The sequence below is a fragment of the Garra rufa genome, chromosome 13 (genome assembly GCF_049309525.1).
Source record: "Garra rufa chromosome 13, GarRuf1.0, whole genome shotgun sequence".
In the NCBI taxonomy this organism is placed as follows: Eukaryota; Metazoa; Chordata; class Actinopteri; order Cypriniformes; family Cyprinidae; genus Garra; species Garra rufa.
In genome coordinates, this window is record NC_133373.1 from 44,776,107 (window position 1) to 44,798,518 (window position 22,412).

Below are 22,412 nucleotides of genomic sequence, written 5' to 3' on the forward strand. Positions count from 1 at the left end.
CGTATTTTAGGTTTCCACTGTTATTAAGAAAAAAAATGCAAGTGATCACGCTGGCACTTCCATGTCCTGCGAAGTGTGCTTTAGCTGTTACCGTTGCTTGATTAGTCCAGCTCCAGGTTTATCATTAAATAAAACTAAGATTATTAAACATTTTTGACATGTTTAATAATTTTTTTGAACCGCCCTTGCTTGACAATCTTCTCAAAGCTACGGTCATCCCTGTCACTTGTGCACCTTTTCTGGCCACATTTTTCCCTTCCTCTTTGATACTGCGCTCTGTGAGCTTCCAGCTTCTTTTGCAATTGCCTTTTGAGACTTTTCCTCCTTGCGGAGGGTGTCAATGATGGTCTTCTGCACAACCGTCAAGTCAGCAGTCTTCCCCATGATTCTGAAGCCTGCTAAGCCAGACTGAGACAATTTAAAGGCTGAGGAAACCTTTGCAAGTGTTTTGCATTAATTAGCTGACTAGATTAGGACACAGAGAGCCTACAATGTTGAACTTTGTCATGATATTCTAATTTTGTGAAATACTGGATTTTTTTTTTTTTTTTCATTTTTAATCCATAATCATTCAAATTACAACAAATAAAGGCTTGAAATATTTCACTTTGTGTGTAGTGAACTAATATAAAAGTTTCACTTTTTGAAACTAATTATTGAAATAAATGGACTTTCCCTCGATATTCAAATTTTTTGGCACATACCTCTAAGTATCTAAAATTCTAAAATAATTTTCTAAAAAAAAAAATTCTAAAATTAAATAAATGGAATCTAAAACTAAAACTGAAATAAAAATAAACATAAATATTAATATTTAAAATAAAAACTAATTCAAATTTCAGATGAACAGACAAAATAACAAAAAATTCGACTGCAATTAAAATTAAAGTAATTAATTTAATTTAAGCTCATTTAAAATAATGCATAAATACTACTAAAATAAGAGAGTCCACCAGTGTAATGCTGTCATACACACACATGCACACACACACACACACACACACACACACACACACACACACCTGTATCCTTAGGCGTTCTGCAATGCTCCATTTCTCTCTGAATATAAATAGCTCAAACTTCCCACACACAGTGGGAGGATCAACAACTCTTACATGCCTTTTCCTCAACACCATCTCTCTTTCCATGCTTTCTTCTACACCAGTACAGCAAGATCCAAACACCCGAGACCACAACCAGAATCTGATATCAATTAGATGCGTTTGAAGAGTCTCTTAGATCTCAGTTGAATAAGAAATCATTCCGATGTGCACATTTGTATGTGAAATATAAATAAATTGCATTTTCTGAGGTGGTCTCAGACGTTTAGGCTCGTCTGTGTGTCTCTGGCCGATCCTCATTAGATCTGCGATTTCCCAGGTCGTTGCAGTTCCCCGAAACGGGCGCCTATCTTTTACAAAACTGCTTTCATTCATTGACCCACATTCATAAAGTGTCTCCCCTTGGAGCCGTTTCTGGAAATCTAGTAGCGTGAGAAATAATGAAGCCATTAGCTGTTAACACACTTCTGACACACTTAAACTGGTTTAAGAAGACCAGGATTTCACCGACCGTACTGACCTACTGAAATAAAGCACAGAGAGTTCATAAAATGATAATTTCAGAGACGCTATCAGCAGACTATGAAAATAAAGTAGCTCATTCTGACTAAAAGTTGACCATCTGAAACACCAAACTAGACTTTATTTTAATTACTTGATGAAATACTCTGAAACTACTATTCTAAAATATATATATTTCAAATAAATGGTGTACTTGTGTCTCAGTTTCCACAAAAATATTGGGAGGCGCCGCTGTTTTCAACATGGGTAATGTTTTTTGAGCAGCAAATCAGCATATTGGAACAATTTCGAAAGGATCATGTGACACTGAACACTGGAGTATAGACATAAAAAACAACTACATTTTAACATAGATTCACAAGCGTTATTTTAAATTTCTACAAATATTTCACAATTTTTCTGTATTTTTCATCAAGTAAATGCAGACTTTAAGACTGTAGTCGAGTGTACTTGTTAAAGAATTGAGCAATGACCAATGTGTAATTGCTAAATGAATTGGTGCTAAAACTACAGCAACAGCATGACAATTAAACATTCAAGTCTTTCCAAATGAAAACAGCCTGTATATCTCTAAGTGCTTTGAGCAATTACTTGTTTAGTGAACAGCAGCCAATCAGAGTTAGTTTTTTTTCATGCAGACAGTCTTAAGTCGCTGGGGTATATTTGTAGCAATAGCCAAAAATACATTGTATGGGTCAAAATTGATTTTTCTTTTATGCCAAAAAACCTTTGGAAATTAAGCAAAGATCATGTTTCATGAAGATTTTTTGTAAAATTCCTACTGTTAATATATCAAAATGTAATTTTTGATTAGTAATGTGCATTGTTAAGAACTTAATTTGGACAACTTTAAAGGTAATTTTCGCAGTATTTAGATTTTTTTGCACCTTCAGATTCCAGATTTTCAAATAGATGTATCTCAGTCAAATATTGTCCTATCCTAACAAACCATACATCAACAGAAAGCTTATTTATTGAGATTTCATATGATGCATACATCTCAGTTTTGTAAAATTTAACCTTATGACTGGTTTTGTGGTCCAGGGTCACACATAGAGTGGTGTTTCTGCTGCTGCTGGTGTCCTGTGTTCTCTGACCTCAGTTGTCTCTCTTTGTCTGTCTGTCTAGCGTCGCTGCTAAAGCTTTGGTACAGAGAGCTGGAGGAGCCGGTGATTCCTCATGAGTTTTATGAGCAGTGTGTCATGAACTACGACAGTCCTGCAGCTGCTGTCAACGTCGTTCTCAACCTCCCTCACATCAACAAACTGGTGCTCTGCTACCTCATCCGCTTCCTACAGGTCTGTTAGTCTAACTATCTGTCCATACGTCTGTCTATATATCCAACCCTCCATCTATCTGTCTGTCCATCTATCTATCTGTCGATCTATCTATCCGTCTGTCCATCCATTCGTCTATCTGTTCATCCATCTGTCTATCTGTCTGTCCGTCCATCCATCTATGTATCGATCTATCTATCCATGTGTCTATCTGTTTATCTGTCTGTCCATCCATCCGTCTATTTGTCTTTCTGTCTATCTGTCCATCCGTCCGTCTGTCTATCTCTGTCCATCTATCCATCCATCCATCTGTCTATTTATCCATCTGTCCGTCCATACGTCTCTCTATGTATCTCTCCATCCATTCGTCCATCTGTCTATCTATCTGTCTGTCCATCCATCCGTCTATTTATCTGTCTATCCAGCTGTCTGTCTATCTGTCTGTTTATACATCTGTCCATCCATTCATCCCTCTGTCTATCTATCCATCCATCCATCTGTCTATCCGTCCCTCCTCCCACCGGTCCATCTATCTGTCCATCCATTTATCCATCTGTCCATCCTTGTCTGCCTTTCTATCTATATCTATCTGTCCATCTGTCAGTCTATCTATCTGTCTGTCTGTCTATCTATCTATCTATCTATCTATCTATCTATCTATCTATCTATCTATCCATCTATCTATCTATCTGTATGTCCATACATCCATCTGTCTGTCTATCTATCTGTCCATCTATCTGTCTGTCCATCCATCTATCTATCCGTCCCTCAATTCACTGATCTATCTATCTATCTATCTATCTATCTATCTATCTATCTATCTATCTATCTATCTATCTATCTATCTATCTATCTATCTATCTATCTATCTATCTATCTATCCATCTATCTATCCATCTATCTGTCTATCTATCTGTCCATCTGTCCTTCTATCTGTCTGTCCATCCATCTATCCATCCATTCATCCATCTATTCATCTGTCCATTTGTCTATGTATCTGTCTATCTATATAAATATTGCTCTTTTCAGTCAGAAGTTTGTTTGTCAAATCTGTCAATCTGTCTATCTATCCATCTGTCTATTAATCCATCTGTCCATCTGTATATTTATCCATCTGTCCATCCATCTGTATGTCTATGTATCCATCTGTCCGTCCATCGGTCTATCTTTCCATTCGTCCATCTGTCTACCTGTCTGTCCATCCATCCATTTATCTATTCAGCTGTCTGTCTAACTATCTGTCCATCCATCCATCAATCTGTCTGTCCATCCGTCTGTCTGTGTACCTATCTGTCTGTCCGTCCATCCGTCTATCTATCTGTCCGTCCGTCTGTCTATCTGTCTGTCCATCCATCTGTTTATCTGTCTGTCCATCCATCGGTCTATCTATCCATCTGTCTGTCCATCCGTCTGTCTGTGTACCTATCTGTCTGTCCGTCCATCCGTCTATCTATCTGTCCGTCCGTCTGTCTATCTGTCTGTCCATCCATCTGTTTATCTGTCTGTCCATCCATCGGTCTATCTATCCATCTGTCTGTCCATCCGTCTGTCTGTGTACCTATCTGTCTGTCCGTCCGTCCGTCCATCCGTCTATCTATCTGTCTGTCCGTCCATCTGTTTATCTGTCTGTCCGTCCATCGGTCTATCTATCCATCTATCTATCTGTCTGTCCATCCGTCTATCAATTATCTATCTATCCTTCTGTCTTTATTTGTCTTTTTATCTGTCTATCTGTCTATCTATCTATCTGTCTATCTATATAAATATTGCTCTTTTCAGTCAGTTAGCAGTTTGTTTGTCAAATCTGTCAAACTACACTTTCGTCTGTTCACCTCAAAACAGACATTAAGAGATCTGTCTGTTTTCCATCAAAGGTATTTGCTCAAGCCTCCAGCGTGTCCATGACTAAGATGGACATCAGTAATCTGGCGATGGTGATGGCGCCGAACTGCCTGCGCTGCCTGTCGGACGACCCGCGCGTCATCTTCGAGAACACGCGGAAAGAGATGAGCTTCATCCGCGTGCTGATCCAGCACCTCGATACCAGCTTCATGGACGGGGTGCTATAGCACAAACACACACGTTAGCATTCACACCTAACGATATATTTGCGGCTCGCCCACACATGAATCACCCGACAAACAACCTCGACAAGCCTCTTCCTGTTCACACACATGAAACACAGTCACGCTCACCTTCCACAACGTTTAGGTCAAATCCGCCATCCCCGATGATTTCTGAATGTTTCTGAATAGATAAACCATCCGTCTTCACACGATAGTGACTTTCCTGCTTTGGTTTCTAGCGTGCATGTACGTGCCGAATGTGTCCGTTTCTGTTTTCTAACTCGACTGACTTGTAGACCAGTCCGTCTGATTTTATATGATTAATTTATTTGTTATTTATTTGAATAAGGGTTTGTAAGTATTGTACTGCCTTTTGAAATAGAAAACATCTGTCCTCACTGATCACATGCATTGATCTGCGTGTGTGTGCGTTTGTGTCTGTGAGTGAGCGAATAAGTGTGTGTGTGTGTGTGTGTGTGTGTGTATGAGTTCATTTATCACAATTGTTTTATACACTATTGTGTACGTCTCACTGAAATGGTACAACACAAGTGCCCCTCATAGTGAACTACCTGCGGTAAAGGTGAAGTGTGTAATCTATTTGCAAAAATATCTTGATTTTTGCACTTTCTGAACTCGCACACACTGAACTTTAATAGCTAACTGATGAGTCAGAAAGTGTTCAATCCAGAATATTACGCGCTTCGCCTTTAAATTCTCACATATACTCACACAAGCATCCAAACGGCCTCATTTACACACAAGCTGGTTTGGTTTGGTGCTTGTAATGATCTACAGTATATCACACTGCCAAACACACAATATTGATACTTGGTGCCCATTCCTGCCTCCAGGAGGCGTATCGGTGAGAAACAAGTGAGACAGAAGAGAGACAGACAATAATGGAGGGAGAGAAAAACGGGAGAGAATCTCCTGAAGAAATAGCCGGGCCATATTTCACCACAAAATCAAAAAATAAATAAATACAATTTGAAAGTCTGAGTACTAAAATTTGAGAAATTGAGGGTTGAACATAATGTCATGATATAAAAAAAAAACTAAATTAAAAAAAGATCCTAAATAATTGAAAAATTGCACAAAAAATGATGTATATTTAATAAATATGGACTATGCAATATCATTTAAATATTCATTGTCATGATATAAAAATTAAATAAATAAAAGTGGTCCTAAAAGTGACATAAATGTCCATATGTTATGTATTATGTTAAATAGTTTGAATTGGATTTAGAACAAAATGTCTGCATAAAATGCCCCAAATATTTTCCATTTTTGATTCTGAGGTGAAATATGAGCTGGACGTGCATTTGACACACAAAGGTGTTTGTATGTTTGGCTTGTTCCACATCTCTGCACACCCTGATCTGTCATGGCCACACGTTCATGTCCTCATCTGTACAGAACAATGTGTAAAAACTAAAAAACTAAGAGCTAAAATGAAAGAAAAGAAGATAACAAAATAGTTACTACAGTATCTGACAGCAGGAGCGTTTAGGTTTGGATCTCGAAACTCATCCATTAGCAAAAACTTAGATTTAAAAAATAATAAAGCAGATATGATATAAAATATGATTAAATGTCTGATGAAAATGGAAGAAAATCCATGAGCAGAGCACTGTGACCTGCGTCCTGAGACCAGCACAAACACACACACACACACACACACACACACACACACACGTATGCGACAGGAAGGATTATGGGAGATTGTGCTGTATGCAGAGATGTTTCTCGTCACAGGTTTACGCTCATGGTCTTACTGTATTTATGGAGTCATGTTAATAAACCCCCTCTCCCTCCTTTTGTTCTGAGGTCAAAGGTTACTCTGGACGTTACGGTCGAGCTGAACGTTGTTTATTAAACAGATCAAAGGATTCCATGTCTGCTGTGATCTTTTCTGTTATGTTCTTTATTCATCTACAATCTGACACAATGTCTATTAATTATTTCGTTACTTTATATCTTTACAGATTTGGAGTACAAACATTTTTATTTGACTATAAATTTGAATAATCGTTTTACAAAAATGTTTGTTTTTATATTTATTTTACTTATTCATAATATACACAGTTGAAGTCAAAAGTTTACATGCACCTTCCAGAATCTGCAAAATGTTAATTATTGTACTAAAATAAAAGGGATCATATAAAATGCAAGTCATTTTTATTTAGTAATGACTTGAATAAGTCATTAGAGAAAATAATAGTTGAATTTATAAAAAGGTTTACATTCCCCTGATTCTTAATACTGTGTTTTTACCTGAATGATCCACAGCTGTTTTTTTTTTTGTTTGTTTGTTTGTTTGTTTAGTGATAGTTGTTCAGGAGTCCCTTGTTTGTCCTGAACAGTTAAACTGCCTGCTGTTCTTCAGAAAAATCCTTCAGGTCCCACAGATTCTTTGGTTTTTCAGCATTTTTTGTATTTGGACCCTTTCTAACAAAGACTGTATGATTTTGATCCATCTTTTCACACTGAGGACAACTGAGGGACTCATATGCAACTATTACAGAAGGTTCAAACGCTCCCTGATGCTCCAGAAGGAAACATGTTGCATTACGAGCTGGGGGGTGAAAACTTTTTGAATTTGAATATCAGGGTAAATTTGGCATATTTTGTCTTCTGGGAACAATGCGAGTATCTTCTGCAGCTTCTGAAGGGCAGTACTAAATGAAACAAATAAGATATTTAGGTCAAATTTAATTTTTTAATGTACACATCCTCATTCTGTTCCAAAAGTTTTCACCCCCTAGCTCTTAATGCATTGTTTTTCCTTCTGAAGCATCAGTGAGTGTTTGAACCTTCTGTAATAGTTGCATATGAGTCCCTCAGTTGTCCTCAGTGTAAAAAAATGGATCTCAAAATCATACAGTCATTGTTGGAAAGGGTTCAAATACACAAAAATGCTGAAAAACTAAATAATCTGTGGGATCTGAAGGACTTTTCTGAAGAACAGCAGGCAGTTTTAGTGTTCAGGACAAACGAGGGACTCTTGAACAACTATCACTAACCAAAAAAAAAAAAAAAAAAAAGCTGTTGATCATTCAGGTAACAACACATTAGATTCAAGTGTGTGTAAACTTTTGAGCTGGGTAATTTTTATAAATTATAAACTATTATTTTCTCTTATGGACTATATGTAAACATCTTTCATGTGAAATATCTTATTCAGGTCAGTACTAAATAAAAAATCACATGCATATTGTATGATTTCTCTTAGTTTAGTAAAATAATTGACATTTTGCAGATTCTGCAAGGTGTATGTAAACTTTTGACTTCAACCGTAAAATATTTAGAATCATAAAACAAAGCCAGTACAATATTACAGAATGTTTATTGAGGATTGTAAATTTGCCTTTTTGTAAGATTGATTTAGATTGGCTTATTTTATTAAGCACTGTCTCTCCAATGTTATGCAATGTACAAACAAGACAGGTTAAATTAATATGGGTTTCAGGACATGCAGGGATGAAGGGGAATGAAACAGCAGATAAATTAGCACTAACAAAATTAGGGCATTAACAAAAAGAAACAGAAATGCATGTAAATGTTAGCAAAGCAGAGATTAACGTGTGATATGGGAGAGAATAAACTAGCACAGACCAAAATTCCTTAAAAACTCCTTAAGAGAAACAGGGGTTTTAATAGGATATGAAGAGTTAAAGGAGGATTGAGAATGGTTAAAAGTATTAATATTATTATTGTTATTATAGCAGGACAGAGATGAGGTGTGTGCGGGCGAGAAGGAGGGAGGGTGGGTGATTTTAGTCTGTAAATCTATTTTCTGATCCACACTCCAGAGCAGAAGATGGCGGTAATGCACCAACACCCTGGATGCCAACAGCCGTAAAACCAAAAAAGAAGAAACAGTCAGCGTCCTCAGAATCACGCTTAGCGGTGCGCATGCGCATTGATCAGATTAACCGGCAGTGTTGCCAAGTCCGCTGTTTTCCCGCAGAATTGGGATACTTCAACACTATAGCCGCGGGGTGGTTTTCATGTCCGACCACAATAACGTGTATTTTCCCCCCGAAACGCGGAAGATATCCCAATTTCGTAGCCACGCGTTTGGCTAGTTTGAGTAGGGATTGGGAGGGGTTTATGTGAAAACCTGGCAACCCTGCCAACCGGAAATTTACCGCTGTTTGAGTAAAGGAAACATATGGGACACCACTCCATGTCGGATTATATTTTCGATTACAAATATGCTATTTAAATACATTTAGCAGATAGTTCTTTGTGTTTAGGTATTCACCCATTAAAGCAGAAAGAAGTTTATTTTGCATGTGCAAAACAGCTGCCCGAAGGTGATGAAAATATCTGAGTGACCTGAGTTTACAAGAAACGAACTTCAACTAACTTACAGTGACACCAGAGAGCAGGTAAATCTATGATTTCATCAGTTATTAACAGAATTTATACACACCAATTCATTAATTTGATTATTTGCTTGTTTAAGACACTTCAAAGACTGTTTATAGATGTATATATAATAATGTATTAATATCAATTTGATTTTAAGAGTTTATAAAGTTCATTCATTGTTCAAGTTTTATTCATGCACAATGGCCTTATTTCTCACTGATGAAAATGACATTCCAATGCATGTGATGTATGTAAATCCGGCATGTTTTTGTATATTTTTTTGTGTTTTGTTGGCATGCCCCATTGCATAAAATGCCATAAGTTGCCATATTGAATTAAAGGGTGTGTCAGTGTTTAACTTGACCTCCATTAGACAGATTTTTCTGTATGCGGTTCATTGTGAGCTGTAGGGAGGAATGGAAATCACATATATACCCCTAGAATTAGCAGATGACAATACCATAACACTGTTTTAAAAAGGCAGCAGAGTAACTAAGAAGTGCTGCTCTATTGCCATTAAACATAGGATGGAGAACCGTGGTAATACTATGTTTTTTGGACGCTACATTAATAGTATTTTGTGAACGTGTGAATATGAATACCATGGTATTATCACAGTTGTGTGTATAGATGGATGCATAAATGAATAGATTTACATATGCACATATGTTAACCCTTTATATGTTCACCAAATCTCATTTTTTTTGTCTGTCAGATGGACGGGAAGGTCGGGCCGATGCGTGTGTTGGTGACGGGCGGCAGTGGGCTGGTGGGGCGAGCGATAGAGCGGGTGGTGAAACAGGAAGGCAAAGGGAGAGAAGGAGAAGAATGGATATTCCTGTCATCCAAAGATGCCAATCTTATGTAAGAGCTCCTGGACAAACACGCATCAGACGTCACAGCAGTTATACAACACTGTCATTTAGGGTTGGGCGATTAATCGAAAAATAATCGAAATCGACATTCAGAACCTATAATCGTTAAAATTTTTCCAGGAAGATTATTTCAATTACTTTCCCTTTAAAAAACACAAGCGCTCCGTTCCGTTATTCCGCCGACATGTCGATGGAGAGCTTAAACAGTATTTATACAGTAAAAAGTATTTACAGGATATACAAGGGTAATTTTATTTAGAGATACTGCTTATTTTCTACTTTTAATATGAAAAACATTGAAAATTATTTATTTTGTTTCCAATAGTGCAAGTTATTTATTTTCACTAATTTAAGAAAAATGTGACTTTTCGTTTTAAGCAATGCTTGCTTTAATTTCAGTTGTTCAACACTGATGTTCAATTAATAATCATAGATCGTAGATAGTGTGTTTCCTTCAATTATTTTAAAATCAAGTAATGCACCCTTCATCCAAAAATCTCTCGCTTGTAATATGTGAACATATTTACTGTACAAAACTTGTCAGTGAACTATGAGGGCAAAAAAATAAATATTATATAAATATAATTAAATATAATTTTATTAATAAATAAAATAATCGTTCATTAATCGTAATCGGGTTAAAATGTTCAATTAATCGAGATTTTGATTCTAAGCCAAATTGCCCAGCCCTACTGTCATTCAACAATGATCATCTATTATAAAGCATGCACTTTATATTTTATAAGTGAATGTTATATAAGTAATAATAATGAGCTGTTGACATCATGAATGATAACTATTACAGTAAGTGTGCACTGTAGTTTTGTCATCTGCCTCTTTAAATGCACAAAATCATTAACCCTCTAATTCCAATCATTACTACATATTTGTTATATTTAACATGGGTGGATCTCTAAACTGCCCCAGTAGTATAAAACTGTCTTGATATTAATACCAATTACGAAGTAATAATATAAAGCATATTTTGTAACCTGTTGGAACTTGGAAGGCCGATCTGAACATTTGCTTTTCCTCTCGTTTTTGCAGATCCATACTGTCCATGCAATCCAACAAATTAACGAGAAAACTGGCTTTCATTTACAGTTTTGCATTTTGTTTCTTGACATACTGTTGAAAATGAATGGATTGAGGAATACTAAGAAGGTGGAAGTCTAGCGGATGGTTTCCTGGGTCACTAAAGACCCAACTCATACATTTTAAGTTTTAAACCTGGATGGATTCTTATTTACCGTCTATGTTCATCAGCTGGGAAAAAAAAAATAAAGTATCACCAATATCATTGCCATGAGTAATAGAACTAGAAACTTCATAGTTATAGTTATCCTCCTTGGCCTTAGCATTAACATTCAAGCTGGAAATATTAGATAAATAATAAATTGCAAATAAACGTATTACTTTTGTTGTTTGATTAACATTAACGACGCAGACAGTAGGCCTAGTTGATATATTAGACTACTTTAACTTTAAGAAGTCATGCACGGATCCAATATGTTAAATTTCTTTCCTTTCATTCAAGACATAACCAACTGTTTATATGTGGATACTCACCAAAACAGACTTTTCGGCGTAATTTTGCGTGTATTTAATCATTCAGCGGCATTAAGTTTTGAAAATAACTCTGTTCGGTTTCCTCGCGCTGACTGACAGAACGCTTCTGTTCGCGCTTTTCTGGTGTGACAGTTACTGAGATCTTTTTCGCGCCTTATTGCCTTTTCAAATCGCGCACGTCCCGAGCTTTATTTCTGTCATCATTCATTAATTTCTTGATCACTTTAACGCGCCAAAAAAAAGGGTATTGTTTTGGTTTTAAGACAACTTTGGTTTGGATCACTTCAGGTTTTGATCACTTCAAATGTTGACTACTGTATATCGATTTACATTTTGAAAGGTAGGCGTCATTATCGTGGTATTCACTAAATTAATCCGCCATTTTATACAAACGCAATAAAGGGTGGGTAAAAAGTAACTAGGCAATATTTAACATTTTTTTAAAGTAACTAGGCAATATTTAATGGTTATAGGACTTGAGTAGTAAATTAAAAAAACGACTTTCATTTTTATATATAATAAAGTACATGTACAATTTGTTTCAATAAATTTGTATTAGAAATATGGACTTTATTACCCATTTTTAATGCCTAGTTACTTTTCACCCACTCTGTATATCACCATGCTGCCATTTAATATAGCCATCACACCAAAGTTTGAACACACTTGATTGAATTTATGTTTCTTATTGGATTATTGAAAGCTTTTATTGCTTATTGCTCATTTGTGTCATATGCGTAATGAATATGTTAACACTTGCTGCTTTAGGAGTACTGAAGAGACGCGATCAGTCTTCGAGAAACATCGTCCGACACACGTCATTCATTTGGCCGCCATGGTGGGTGGGCTCTTCAGAAACATGAGACAGAACCTGGACTTCTGGGTAATTATTAACATTAAAAAACAATGGAAATATAAAAACATTGGACATACATTACTTTTGAATAATTAAACTATATATTAACCAGATTGGTTTTATGTTTTCAGAGAAATAATGTGTTTATCAATGACAACGTGCTGCAGGCGGCTCATGAGTTTGGTGTGGTGAAGGTCGTTTCATGCCTTTCCACGTGTATCTTTCCAGATAAAACCAGCTACCCTATAGATGAGACCATGGTAAATTCTAGCACACACACTTTAATAGGCAGATATTGGGATGGTTTGTGTGTAGCGTTCTTTTAAAGAGAATTTTTCTTGATATACAATTCATTCTCTTGTGAAACCAGTAGATTGAGTTTATTTTAACAAGATCAACAGTTGTTTTATGATTTGAGAGAGATGATGAGCCATGTTTGTCACTCTGTTTTAGATCCACAACGGTCCACCCCATGACTCTAATTTCGGTTATGCCTACGCCAAACGCATGATAGATGTTCAGAACAGGTCAGTGTCAAAGTTCATTGGCCATGAGCTTTTTTTGGGTGTATCATGTTAAAGCATGCCTGGATCACATTTCAAAAAAACATTCTATTTGAAATGTGTTTCAAAACATTCTATTTATATCACATCATTATGGGATTTAAACGCTTCATGTTTTCAATCAGTGTATGTGTTATTTGTCCATTAGGGCGTATTTTCAACAGTACGGTCGGCGATACACAGCCGTCATCCCCACAAATGTATTTGGACCCCATGACAACTTCAGCATTGAGGACGGACACGTCCTGCCAGGGTTGATCCACAAGGCCTATCTGGCAAAGAGTAGGGGACATTTAACTTTCTGGAGCTGAATGAGAGCCTCATTCAAGTTGTGTTCACACGGTAAACATATTTCATGTGTGTATGTGTTGTAGAGGAAGGTAAACCTTTGCAGGTCTGGGGTTCAGGTCGCCCACTACGGCAGTTCATCTATTCTCTGGATCTGGCTCGTCTGTTTCTGTGGGTTCTGAGGGAGTATGACGAGGTGGACCCCATCATTCTATCAGGTAAGTGACCCATGTTTGTCACAGTGTTCCCACAGGTCCTTAAACATTCTCCAACTCCCCCCGAGTTAATAAGTTGAGTTTTACCGTTTTGAAATCCATACAGCCGTTCTCATGTTCTGGCGATATCACTTTTATCATAGCTTAGCATAGATCATTGAACCCTATTAGACCAATAGCATCGCGTTCAAAAATGACCAATGAGTTTCGATATTTGTCCTATTTAAAACTTGACTCTTCTGCAGTTATAAACTTCCTTGACGATTACGCCGGAATGGGAGTGTAGTTCCTGATCTTACCGGCCTACAAAATCGCATCTTTACATTTTCCGCCGGTCTTAGTACACGATATAACTGCAGAAGAGTCAAGTTTTAAATGGGATAAATACTGAAACTTGTCGGTTATTTTTGTTTGGAGAATGAGCCTATTTCCAAAAAAAAAAAAAAAAAGGATTGTTCCTTTAAATGATATAGCAAACCAATTTTAAAACATATGTATATTGAATAAAATGTGTCTTGTGTATTTTAAATCTGAGATACCTTGTTTGTTTTTCTTTGTTTCTTTGTTTCTAGTCGGGGAGGAGGATGAGTTGTCCATAAAGTTCGCTGCGGACTCTGTGGTTGAAGCGTTGGGGTTTGAGGGTGATGTGATTGTATCCTTTTAAACACAAACAAACAGTAAAACACCATAGGCATCATAATCTTGAATGGCAGAATTTTCTCCATTGGGGTGAACTAACTCTCTAAACAGATGAACCTTAACTAAGCACTCTCAGTACGACACAAGTAAAGCAGACGGTCAGTTCAAGAAAACCGCCAGTAACACCAAACTACGCAAATACCTGCCAGACTTCAAGTTCACGCCGTTCAAAGCTGGTAATCATTCATTTACTAAACGTTTTTTCCCAACAGTAGTAAAAGTAAGAATCTTTATAGAAACTTTTCTTTCTTCCAGCTATGAAGGAGACGTGTGATTGGTTTGTGGCCAATTATGACAACGCCCGTAAATGAAGATCTGCACTTCTCATTGGCGCTGTGGGGAGTTTGAACACTGTTCAATACTTGAAACCGAATGAAGACTAATCAAACACCTTGAACAGCACATAATCATTTTTGCAAAGATAAGGTCATGGAACACTGCCGTTTAAGTCATTCTTTTATGTTTATTTAAAGTTTTTCTTAAAATATATGAATTTAAGAGAAATGCAGGTACTAAAATTGCACAATGCTGCGTTTTCAAATGCATTTATAAGATGCATAAACTCCCTCAGACAGCACGAGCAAGAGGCGCCATCTAGCGGCTTGGTACCGAACACCCTTAGTATCGCAACCAATGTTTAAAATTAACACTATTTAAGCGCCAAATGAATGTAAAACCCCGCGTTGGTGAGTATTTGAAAATAAACTATCTTCTTTCTAATAATGCATGGTTGTGAGAACTTAGTTGTGCAATTACAAATCAATCCGCTTTGTGAAGCTGGTATCGAATTCGCCACGTGGTTTCAACAAACGAGTCTTCGTCAAGTCATACCGTTTCGAAACATCACAAAATTCGCCGCTAGATGTGGTCTCCTGAGTTCTGAAGGAGTTTCTGTTAATAACTTTGGGTCAGTTTTATGGTGTAGGTTCCTTTTTCTTGTTAATTTAATCAATCGTAATACTGTGTATGAAACAAATCAATAAAACAGATTTTACATACATTTCGCATTTAATAGTATTTAATTATTTGTGTATTGCACACTTTAAAACATTTGCAATTTGTTTGTAAAGGGTGTCATACACGTTTGGTCTTTTCGTTGTATTTACATCTGTTGACCAGCAGATGCCGCCAGCCCGAGGCGTGTCAAGTGTCTCAAATTTCCAGGTGTAACATTACTCAAATGTTTCTTTTGCCCTCCAGGTAAGTGTATGCAAATAATTTTTGTATAGATGGACAGGGGAAATGTAGGTGTGCGTACTAATAGCCATTCAGCTGAGGGCATTTGAGGTCCTGAAGGAAAACCTTTTCGCAATTCCACAGAACTCGAAGAGCGAGAGATAGCGAGCAGGTAAGTTAACCTAATTGTTTCATCAAATATGAATAGATTTAAAACACCAGTATTTATCTAATGTTTAGACCCTAGCAATTGCCGTTGATCGCATGAACTCTTGGACCTGTAGTTTATTGACTAAACAACAACAGGGTGAACAAATGACTTGATTTTCATTTTTGGGGAAACTATCCTTCAGTGCATGTGATAAATCTAGCATGAGAATATTTTTTCTAAATTTCTGGTGTGTGTGTGTTTTGGTCATAATGCAGAAGTTGATACCTCATCGACTTGACTTACAGGGTGCGTTAGTGGTTAAACTTGCTTTACCAGTTCAACTGTCTTCATTCTAAGCTGTGGAGAGGAAAACATATCTACTTTTACTGAGATCATATTATATTGTGCCGCTTTGGTAATGAAAATATAGTCTATTATATGTCAGTACCGTGGAACTCCATGATTTCCACAGTACGTTTTCAAATTTTCAATTTTTAAAGTGAACTGAGGGCATCCTCAGGGGGACACTAGCGCATCCTGGTAATGGTTATGACGTGTTATTGACACGTAAGAGCTTTTAAGAAACATGGAAGCAACATATTTTAGTAGTTAAGACGTGTGTCCCATATAAATGTCGACTGAACCGGCAAATTAATAATTTGAGACTGTCTTCTCTTCACTGAACTGTCCAAACAGGTTTGCAAAACTGTCTGTTCTCGAGAAGGAACAGCGTTGGAGGAAGCGGATATCCGCTGCGAAAATTGGTGTATAGTGAATATTATTCACATATAAAGAACTGAAACAAAAGGCTATATTTTACTACTGTATGTGAACACGCCATAGATCCATCATGTCTTTGACAATCTCGTTGTTTTTTTTGGCATATTTTGTGCCTTTTTAAAATGTTTAAACCGTGTATAGAGACACCTCAGCACCGTTGCCATTGATTGTGAGGTCTCAAGGAACTGCATAATAGTCACATACTATGCAGTTCTTTAAAGCTTGAAAAAGAAAATGAGAAGCTTTCTCGCACTTGTTTATATATATATATATATATATAATTTCAGCAGGAATTCCCGCTTTCTGGAGTTTCACATGAGGGCGAAAAAGTTCCCGCGCATTTTTCACTCATGTCCATCTTGACGGTTGACCTATAATTTCATTACTTGGCGAACTAATTATTTACATGTTAATCAATTTTACATTTTTGTTGCTCTGTTTATTTACCTATCCAGGTAGTAAAATAAACTGGATGAAAACTGTTTACTTTTTTTTTTTTTAAACAGCCACCTCTTTTATTAACAACCCATTAGCTGTTTTAAAATCACAGTACGCCGCATTTATTAATTACTCATTAATTACTCAACCCCCATGTTTTTTCAAACCTGTGAGAACTTTGTCTTTGGAACACAAATTAAGATTTTTTAAATGAAATCCATGAGCTCTCTGACCCTCCAAATAGACAGCAAGGGTCTTTCTACGTTCAAGGCTGGGGAAAGCTACCAAGAAAATTGACAAAATAGTCCATGTGACATCAGTGGTTCAATCGTAATTTTATGAAGCTACAAGAATACTTTTTGTGCAAAAAATAAAAATAAAAAATTCCAAAATATAACAATTCTTCTCTGCATCAGCCTAGCACCATTTTGGAGAGTATCATGACGCATGCATGCGCCTCTAAACAAACAAAGCTGAACATGCATCATGTTTTGTGTTTTTCTGCACAAAAAGTATTCTCATAGCTTCATAAACTATGATTGAACCACTGATGTGGACTATTTTGTTGATGTTCTTGATACCCTTCTGGTCCTTGAATGTGGAAGGACCCTTGCTGTCTATTGAGGGTCAGAGAGCTCTTGGATTTTATTAAAAAAATATTTCAATTTGTGTTCCGAAGACGAACTAAGGTCTTATGGGTTTGGAACAACACGAATGTGAGTAATTATTGACAGAATTTTCATTTTTGGGTGAACTAACCCTTTAAGCTGCTCTAGAGAACTGAATTATTGTTTGAGTGTCTGAATATTGGATTTGTGAGTCGGCCTTAAAGTGACAGCAGCCTAAAATACATCTGCTGCTATCAGTATCAATTTTTGTATATTATTGAGTACTAGCTTACTAATATACCCATTTATAAAGTAATGCCCTGTTTATTTCAGTTGCATATTTGTTCTATTGTATTTATTTGTCGCCATTTCTTGTAATTTGCCTTTTATTTGCATTGTTATTCTGTTATTGATTTTACTTCTTTACATAAACCATTGCTTGTGAACTTTTTACATATTATGCTGTTCATTTTTGCCATGATATCAAAATTGGATGAAGTTGGCGCTATTGATCATATATGTGACCCTGGACCACAAAACCAGTCTTAAGTCGCTGGGGTATATTTGTAGCAATAGCCAAAAATACATTGTATGGGTCAAAATTATTGATTTTTCTTTTTTGTCAAAAATCATTAGGAAATTAAGTAAAGATCACGTTCCATGAAGATTTTTTGTAAAATTCCTACTGTAAACCTATCAAAATGTAATTTTTGATTAGTAATATGCATTGTTAAGGACTTCATTTGGAGAACTTTAAAGGTGATTTTCTCAGTCTTTTTGATTTTTTTTGCACCCTTAGATTCCAGATTTTCAAATAGATGTATCTCGGCCAAATATTGTCCTATCCTAACAAACCATATATCGATAGAAAGTTTATTTATTGAACTTTCATATGATGTATACATCCCAGTTTTGTAAAATTTTACCTTATGACTGGTTTTGTGGTCCAGGGTCACATATGTTGTGTCAGAAGGGGGTGCTCTGAAGCGTCTTTCTGTCTCTTTCAGATGGACGGGAAGGTCGGGCCGATGCGTGTGTTGGTGACGGGCAGCGGTGGGCTGGTGGGGCGAGCGATAGAGCGGGTGGTGAAAGAGGGTGGAAAAAGAGAAGGAGAAGAATGGATATTCCTGTCATCCAAAGATGCCAATCTTATGTAAGAGCTCCTGGACAAACACTCATCAAACTTCACACACATAACACAATCATTAAAATATGCCATCACATATAGTGTATAACATGTACTTTATATGTAATGTAAACATGCGATAAAAACTTTCCACAAATTGGGTCACATGTGCTGCTTCAGGAGCACTGAGGAGACACGAGCAGCTTTCAAGAAACATCGTCCAACACACGTCATTCATTTGGCTGCCATGGTGGGTGGACTCTTCAGAAACATGAGACAGAACCTGGACTTTTGGGTAATATCAACATTAAAAAACTATGAAAACCTAAAAAGTTTGGACATATATTGCTCTTGAATAATTAAACTGTATTTTAACCATATTTGTTTGTCGTTTTCAGAGGAGTAATGTGTTTATCAATGACAACGTGCTGCAGGCGTCTCATGAGTTTGGCGTGGTGAAGGTTGTTTCTTGCCTTTCCACATGTATCTTTCCAGATAAAACCAGCTACCCTATAGATGAGACCATGGTAAATTTACACACACACACACACACACACACACACACACACACTTTAATTGGCAGATATTGGGATTGTTTGTGTGTAGCCTTCTTTTAAAGGGCAAATTTGTGCCTTCTGCAGATCAAGTTTATTCTAACAAGACCATCAGCAGCTTCAGTTGTTTTATGATTTGAGAGAAATGATGAGCCTTGTATCTTTCTCACTTTGTTTCAGATTCACAACGGTCCACCACATGAGTCTAATTTCGGTTATGCCTACGCCAAACGCATGATTGATGTCCAGAACAGGTCAGACCATTTTTCTCTAAGAACACAGTTGTGAAGATACTGCCTTTCTAGTATCTTTTTACAGAAAAGGGAGATTTGAGATCAGTCTGTAATTAATTCTCTAGGATCAAGTTGTGGTTTTTTTTTTTTGTGAGAGGCATAAGGACAGCCAGTTTAATGTTTTTTGGAGCATATCCTTATGAGAATAACGAATTAAAGTACATACAGTCATGCTTTAAAACAATGTTTTTTTTTTTGTTAATTTAGCCACTGTATTGAATAAATACCTAGGGCTGTGTTTGTTTTCTTCTGAAAGAGACAAAAAGTAAGCAGATCTAGCAGTTTTAAGCTTTTTGTAAGAGGAGGTACTTTCCCTCCATGCAATACGAAATACCTCTAGTTTTGTTTTCTTCCAGCTATGCTCCATTTTCTGGACTGCTTTCATTAAGAACTTTTAAGAACTGTGTCCATAGTTACATGTTACATCAAGTTTCATCAAGCTAGTAGATATGCTGAGGAATTGAGACATGTTTTTGGACCCAAAAGGTCTTTCTTTACTTAATAGTAGTATCACTCTTGAGATTAATGGACAGATGTTATGATTGTCCCGATTTCAAATCCTGGTGTTTCAGAGGGGTAAAAAACAATAATTTATATTTTAAAATTGGGAGTTCTGAGACTTAAGTAGTTTGTTTTTGTTTCAGAGTAACCTCTCATGTGTACATTTCATAAATGTTTAGATTTTTTTATTGCATGCATGACCCCCTATAATTATTGTATTTAAATCATCACAAACCAAATGCATCACAACAAACACCATGATAATTGTTTTTGTTTTTAATGTATATAATGAATTATAATTTTAAATACATTAATGAGAATTTGTGATATCACGATATTTGTTTTTATCTTTCATAAGTTTACCAATCAGTGTGTGTTTGTCCAATTAGGGCGTATTTTCAACAGTACGGTCGGCGATACACAGCCGTCATCCCCACAAATGTATTTGGACCCCATGACAACTTTAACATTGAGGACGGACACGTCCTGCCAGGGTTGATCCACAAGACATACCTGGCAAAGAGTGAGACATTTAACTTTTTGAAGCTGAATGAGAGTCTCATTCAAGTTGCGTTCAAATGGTAAACGTGTTTGTATGTGTTGTAGAGGAAGGTAAACCTCTGCAGGTCTGGGGTTCAGGTCGTGCCCTACGGCAGTTCATCTATTCTCTGGATCTGGCTCGTCTGTTTCTGTGGGTTTTGAGGGAGTATGACGAGGTGGACCCCATCATTCTGTCAGGTAAGTGACCCATGTTTGTCACAGTGTTCCCACAGGTCCTTAAATAATTAGTTTAATCTAATTGAAGGTCATAAAAAATCTTAAAAGCCTAAATTTGTGGATGAAAAACACGGCCTAATGTGATTACTATAGAAGCTTGTTCCGTCAATGAATAAACGTTTTTTTAAAGGTTATTATGTCATTATATCTCACTGTTCGGACTTCTTCCTTTTGTTTTTTGTTTGTTTCATTTTTCTCAGAATTGTGAGAATTGCAAAGCAAAGTCAGAATTTATGTTAAGTCGCTATTGAAAGAAAGTCAGAACTCTAAGATGAAAGTTACCTTTTATTTTTTATTTTGTGGCAGAAAAAATTGTGAGATGCAAACTCAAAATTGAAAATCTGAGATACCTTGTTTCTCTTTGCTTCTTTCTCTCTAGTCGGGGAGGAGGATGAGTTGTCCATAAAGTTCGCTGCGGACTCTGTGGTTGAAGCGTTGGGGTTTGAGGGTGATGTGATTGTATCCTTTTAAACACAAACAAACAGTAAAACACCATAAGCATCATAATCTTGAATGGCAGAATTTTCTCCATTGGGGTGAACTAACTCTCTAAACAGATGAACCTTAACTAAGCACTCTCAGTATGACACAAGTAAAGCAGACGGTCAGTTCAAGAAAACCGCCAGTAACACCAAACTACGCAAATACCTGCCAGACTTCAAGTTCACGCCGTTCAAAGCTGGTAATCATTCATTTACTAAACGTTTTTTCTATTGTAGTAAAAAAGTAAGAATCTTTACAGAACCTTTTTTTTTTTTCCAGCTATGAAGGAGACGTGTGATTGGTTTGTGGCCAATTATGACAACGCCCGTAAATGATGTTCTGCACATCTCATTGGCGCTGTGGGGAGTTTGAACACTGTTGCGTGAAACTGAACAAAGACTGATCAAACACCTTGAACAATCATTTTTTACAAAGACACTGCTGTCTAAGCCCTCTTTTCATGTTTTTCTAAAATATATTCATTTTACTGGGATGCAATTACTAAAACTGCACAATGCTACAAATGCATTTATTGGATGTATAAACTTCTTCAGACAAGTACTGCACAAGCTAGCGGCGCCATCTAGAGGCTCTATGTGTCTCAACCAAGGTTTAAACACCTTTTTTATTTTAAAAATGCATGGTTATGAGAACTTAGTAAGCCATGCAATTATCAAATCGCAAAAGCTGTGATTTAAATATATAAATATATCTAGTCTGACACGATAAGATGTTTGTAACAAGAGTATATAAGTATATAAGTAAGAAGCTTCTTGTATCGAACTTGCCAAATCATGTGGTTTCCTTAAACTAGGCTTTGTTATGTCCTACTGTTTTAAGTCATATATATACCATGAGCAGTACTGTACATTTTCCTGTTCTACTGGACTGGGTTTATTTTTCCAGTAATACTATACTGTATATTTGAAAATAAACTTGTATATTAAATAAGAATGTTTAATGTCCTCTTATTTTTAAAGAATTTTGGGCATATAATGGGATTTCCAAATCATGTTACATGTTTATTTTAAACTCTATAATACATTTTTTTTTAAATAATTGTAAATTTTAACTTAAAATTTTGAGGTGAGAAGCTTAACTTTAATTCAGATGTTCCAAAACAAACTCTAGGCTACTAAAAAAAGAAAAAT

General features: G+C 36.4%; 3 protein-coding genes across 3 annotated transcripts in view; all 3 read left to right on the plus strand.

The window, feature by feature from the left end:
• The window catches only part of arhgap39 (Rho GTPase activating protein 39), a 66,407-nt gene extending 59,594 nt beyond the window's left edge, over nt 1–6,813 (plus strand). Inside the window, exons 9-10 of the mRNA XM_073816361.1 lie at nt 2,712–2,881; nt 4,735–6,813. Of these exons, the coding sequence (XP_073672462.1) occupies nt 2,712–2,881; nt 4,735–4,929 (365 nt within the window). The 3' untranslated portion in view covers nt 4,930–6,813. The remainder of the gene's footprint in view (nt 1–2,711; nt 2,882–4,734) is intronic.
• Nucleotides 6,814–9,076: 2,263 nt separating this feature from the next.
• Nucleotides 9,077–15,386, plus strand: gfus.1 (GDP-L-fucose synthase, tandem duplicate 1). The gene is made up of 10 exons (XM_073853102.1): nt 9,077–9,326; nt 10,025–10,173; nt 12,522–12,636; nt 12,741–12,869; nt 13,063–13,136; nt 13,321–13,454; nt 13,547–13,678; nt 14,248–14,327; nt 14,451–14,550; nt 14,630–15,386. The coding sequence occupies exons 2-10, from the start codon at nt 10,025–10,027 to the stop codon at nt 14,683–14,685; spliced, it is 969 nt and encodes a 322-aa protein (XP_073709203.1). The 5' UTR covers nt 9,077–9,326; the 3' UTR covers nt 14,686–15,386.
• Nucleotides 15,387–18,534: 3,148 nt separating this feature from the next.
• Nucleotides 18,535–22,135, plus strand: LOC141283236 (GDP-L-fucose synthase-like). Its single transcript, XM_073816523.1, has 9 exons — nt 18,535–18,680; nt 18,834–18,948; nt 19,052–19,180; nt 19,388–19,461; nt 20,391–20,524; nt 20,608–20,739; nt 21,158–21,237; nt 21,361–21,460; nt 21,541–22,135. Exons 1-9 carry the CDS (start codon nt 18,535–18,537, stop codon nt 21,594–21,596), a joined length of 966 nt encoding a protein of 321 aa, XP_073672624.1. The 3' UTR covers nt 21,597–22,135.
• The last annotated feature ends 277 nt before the right edge of the window (nt 22,136–22,412 follow it).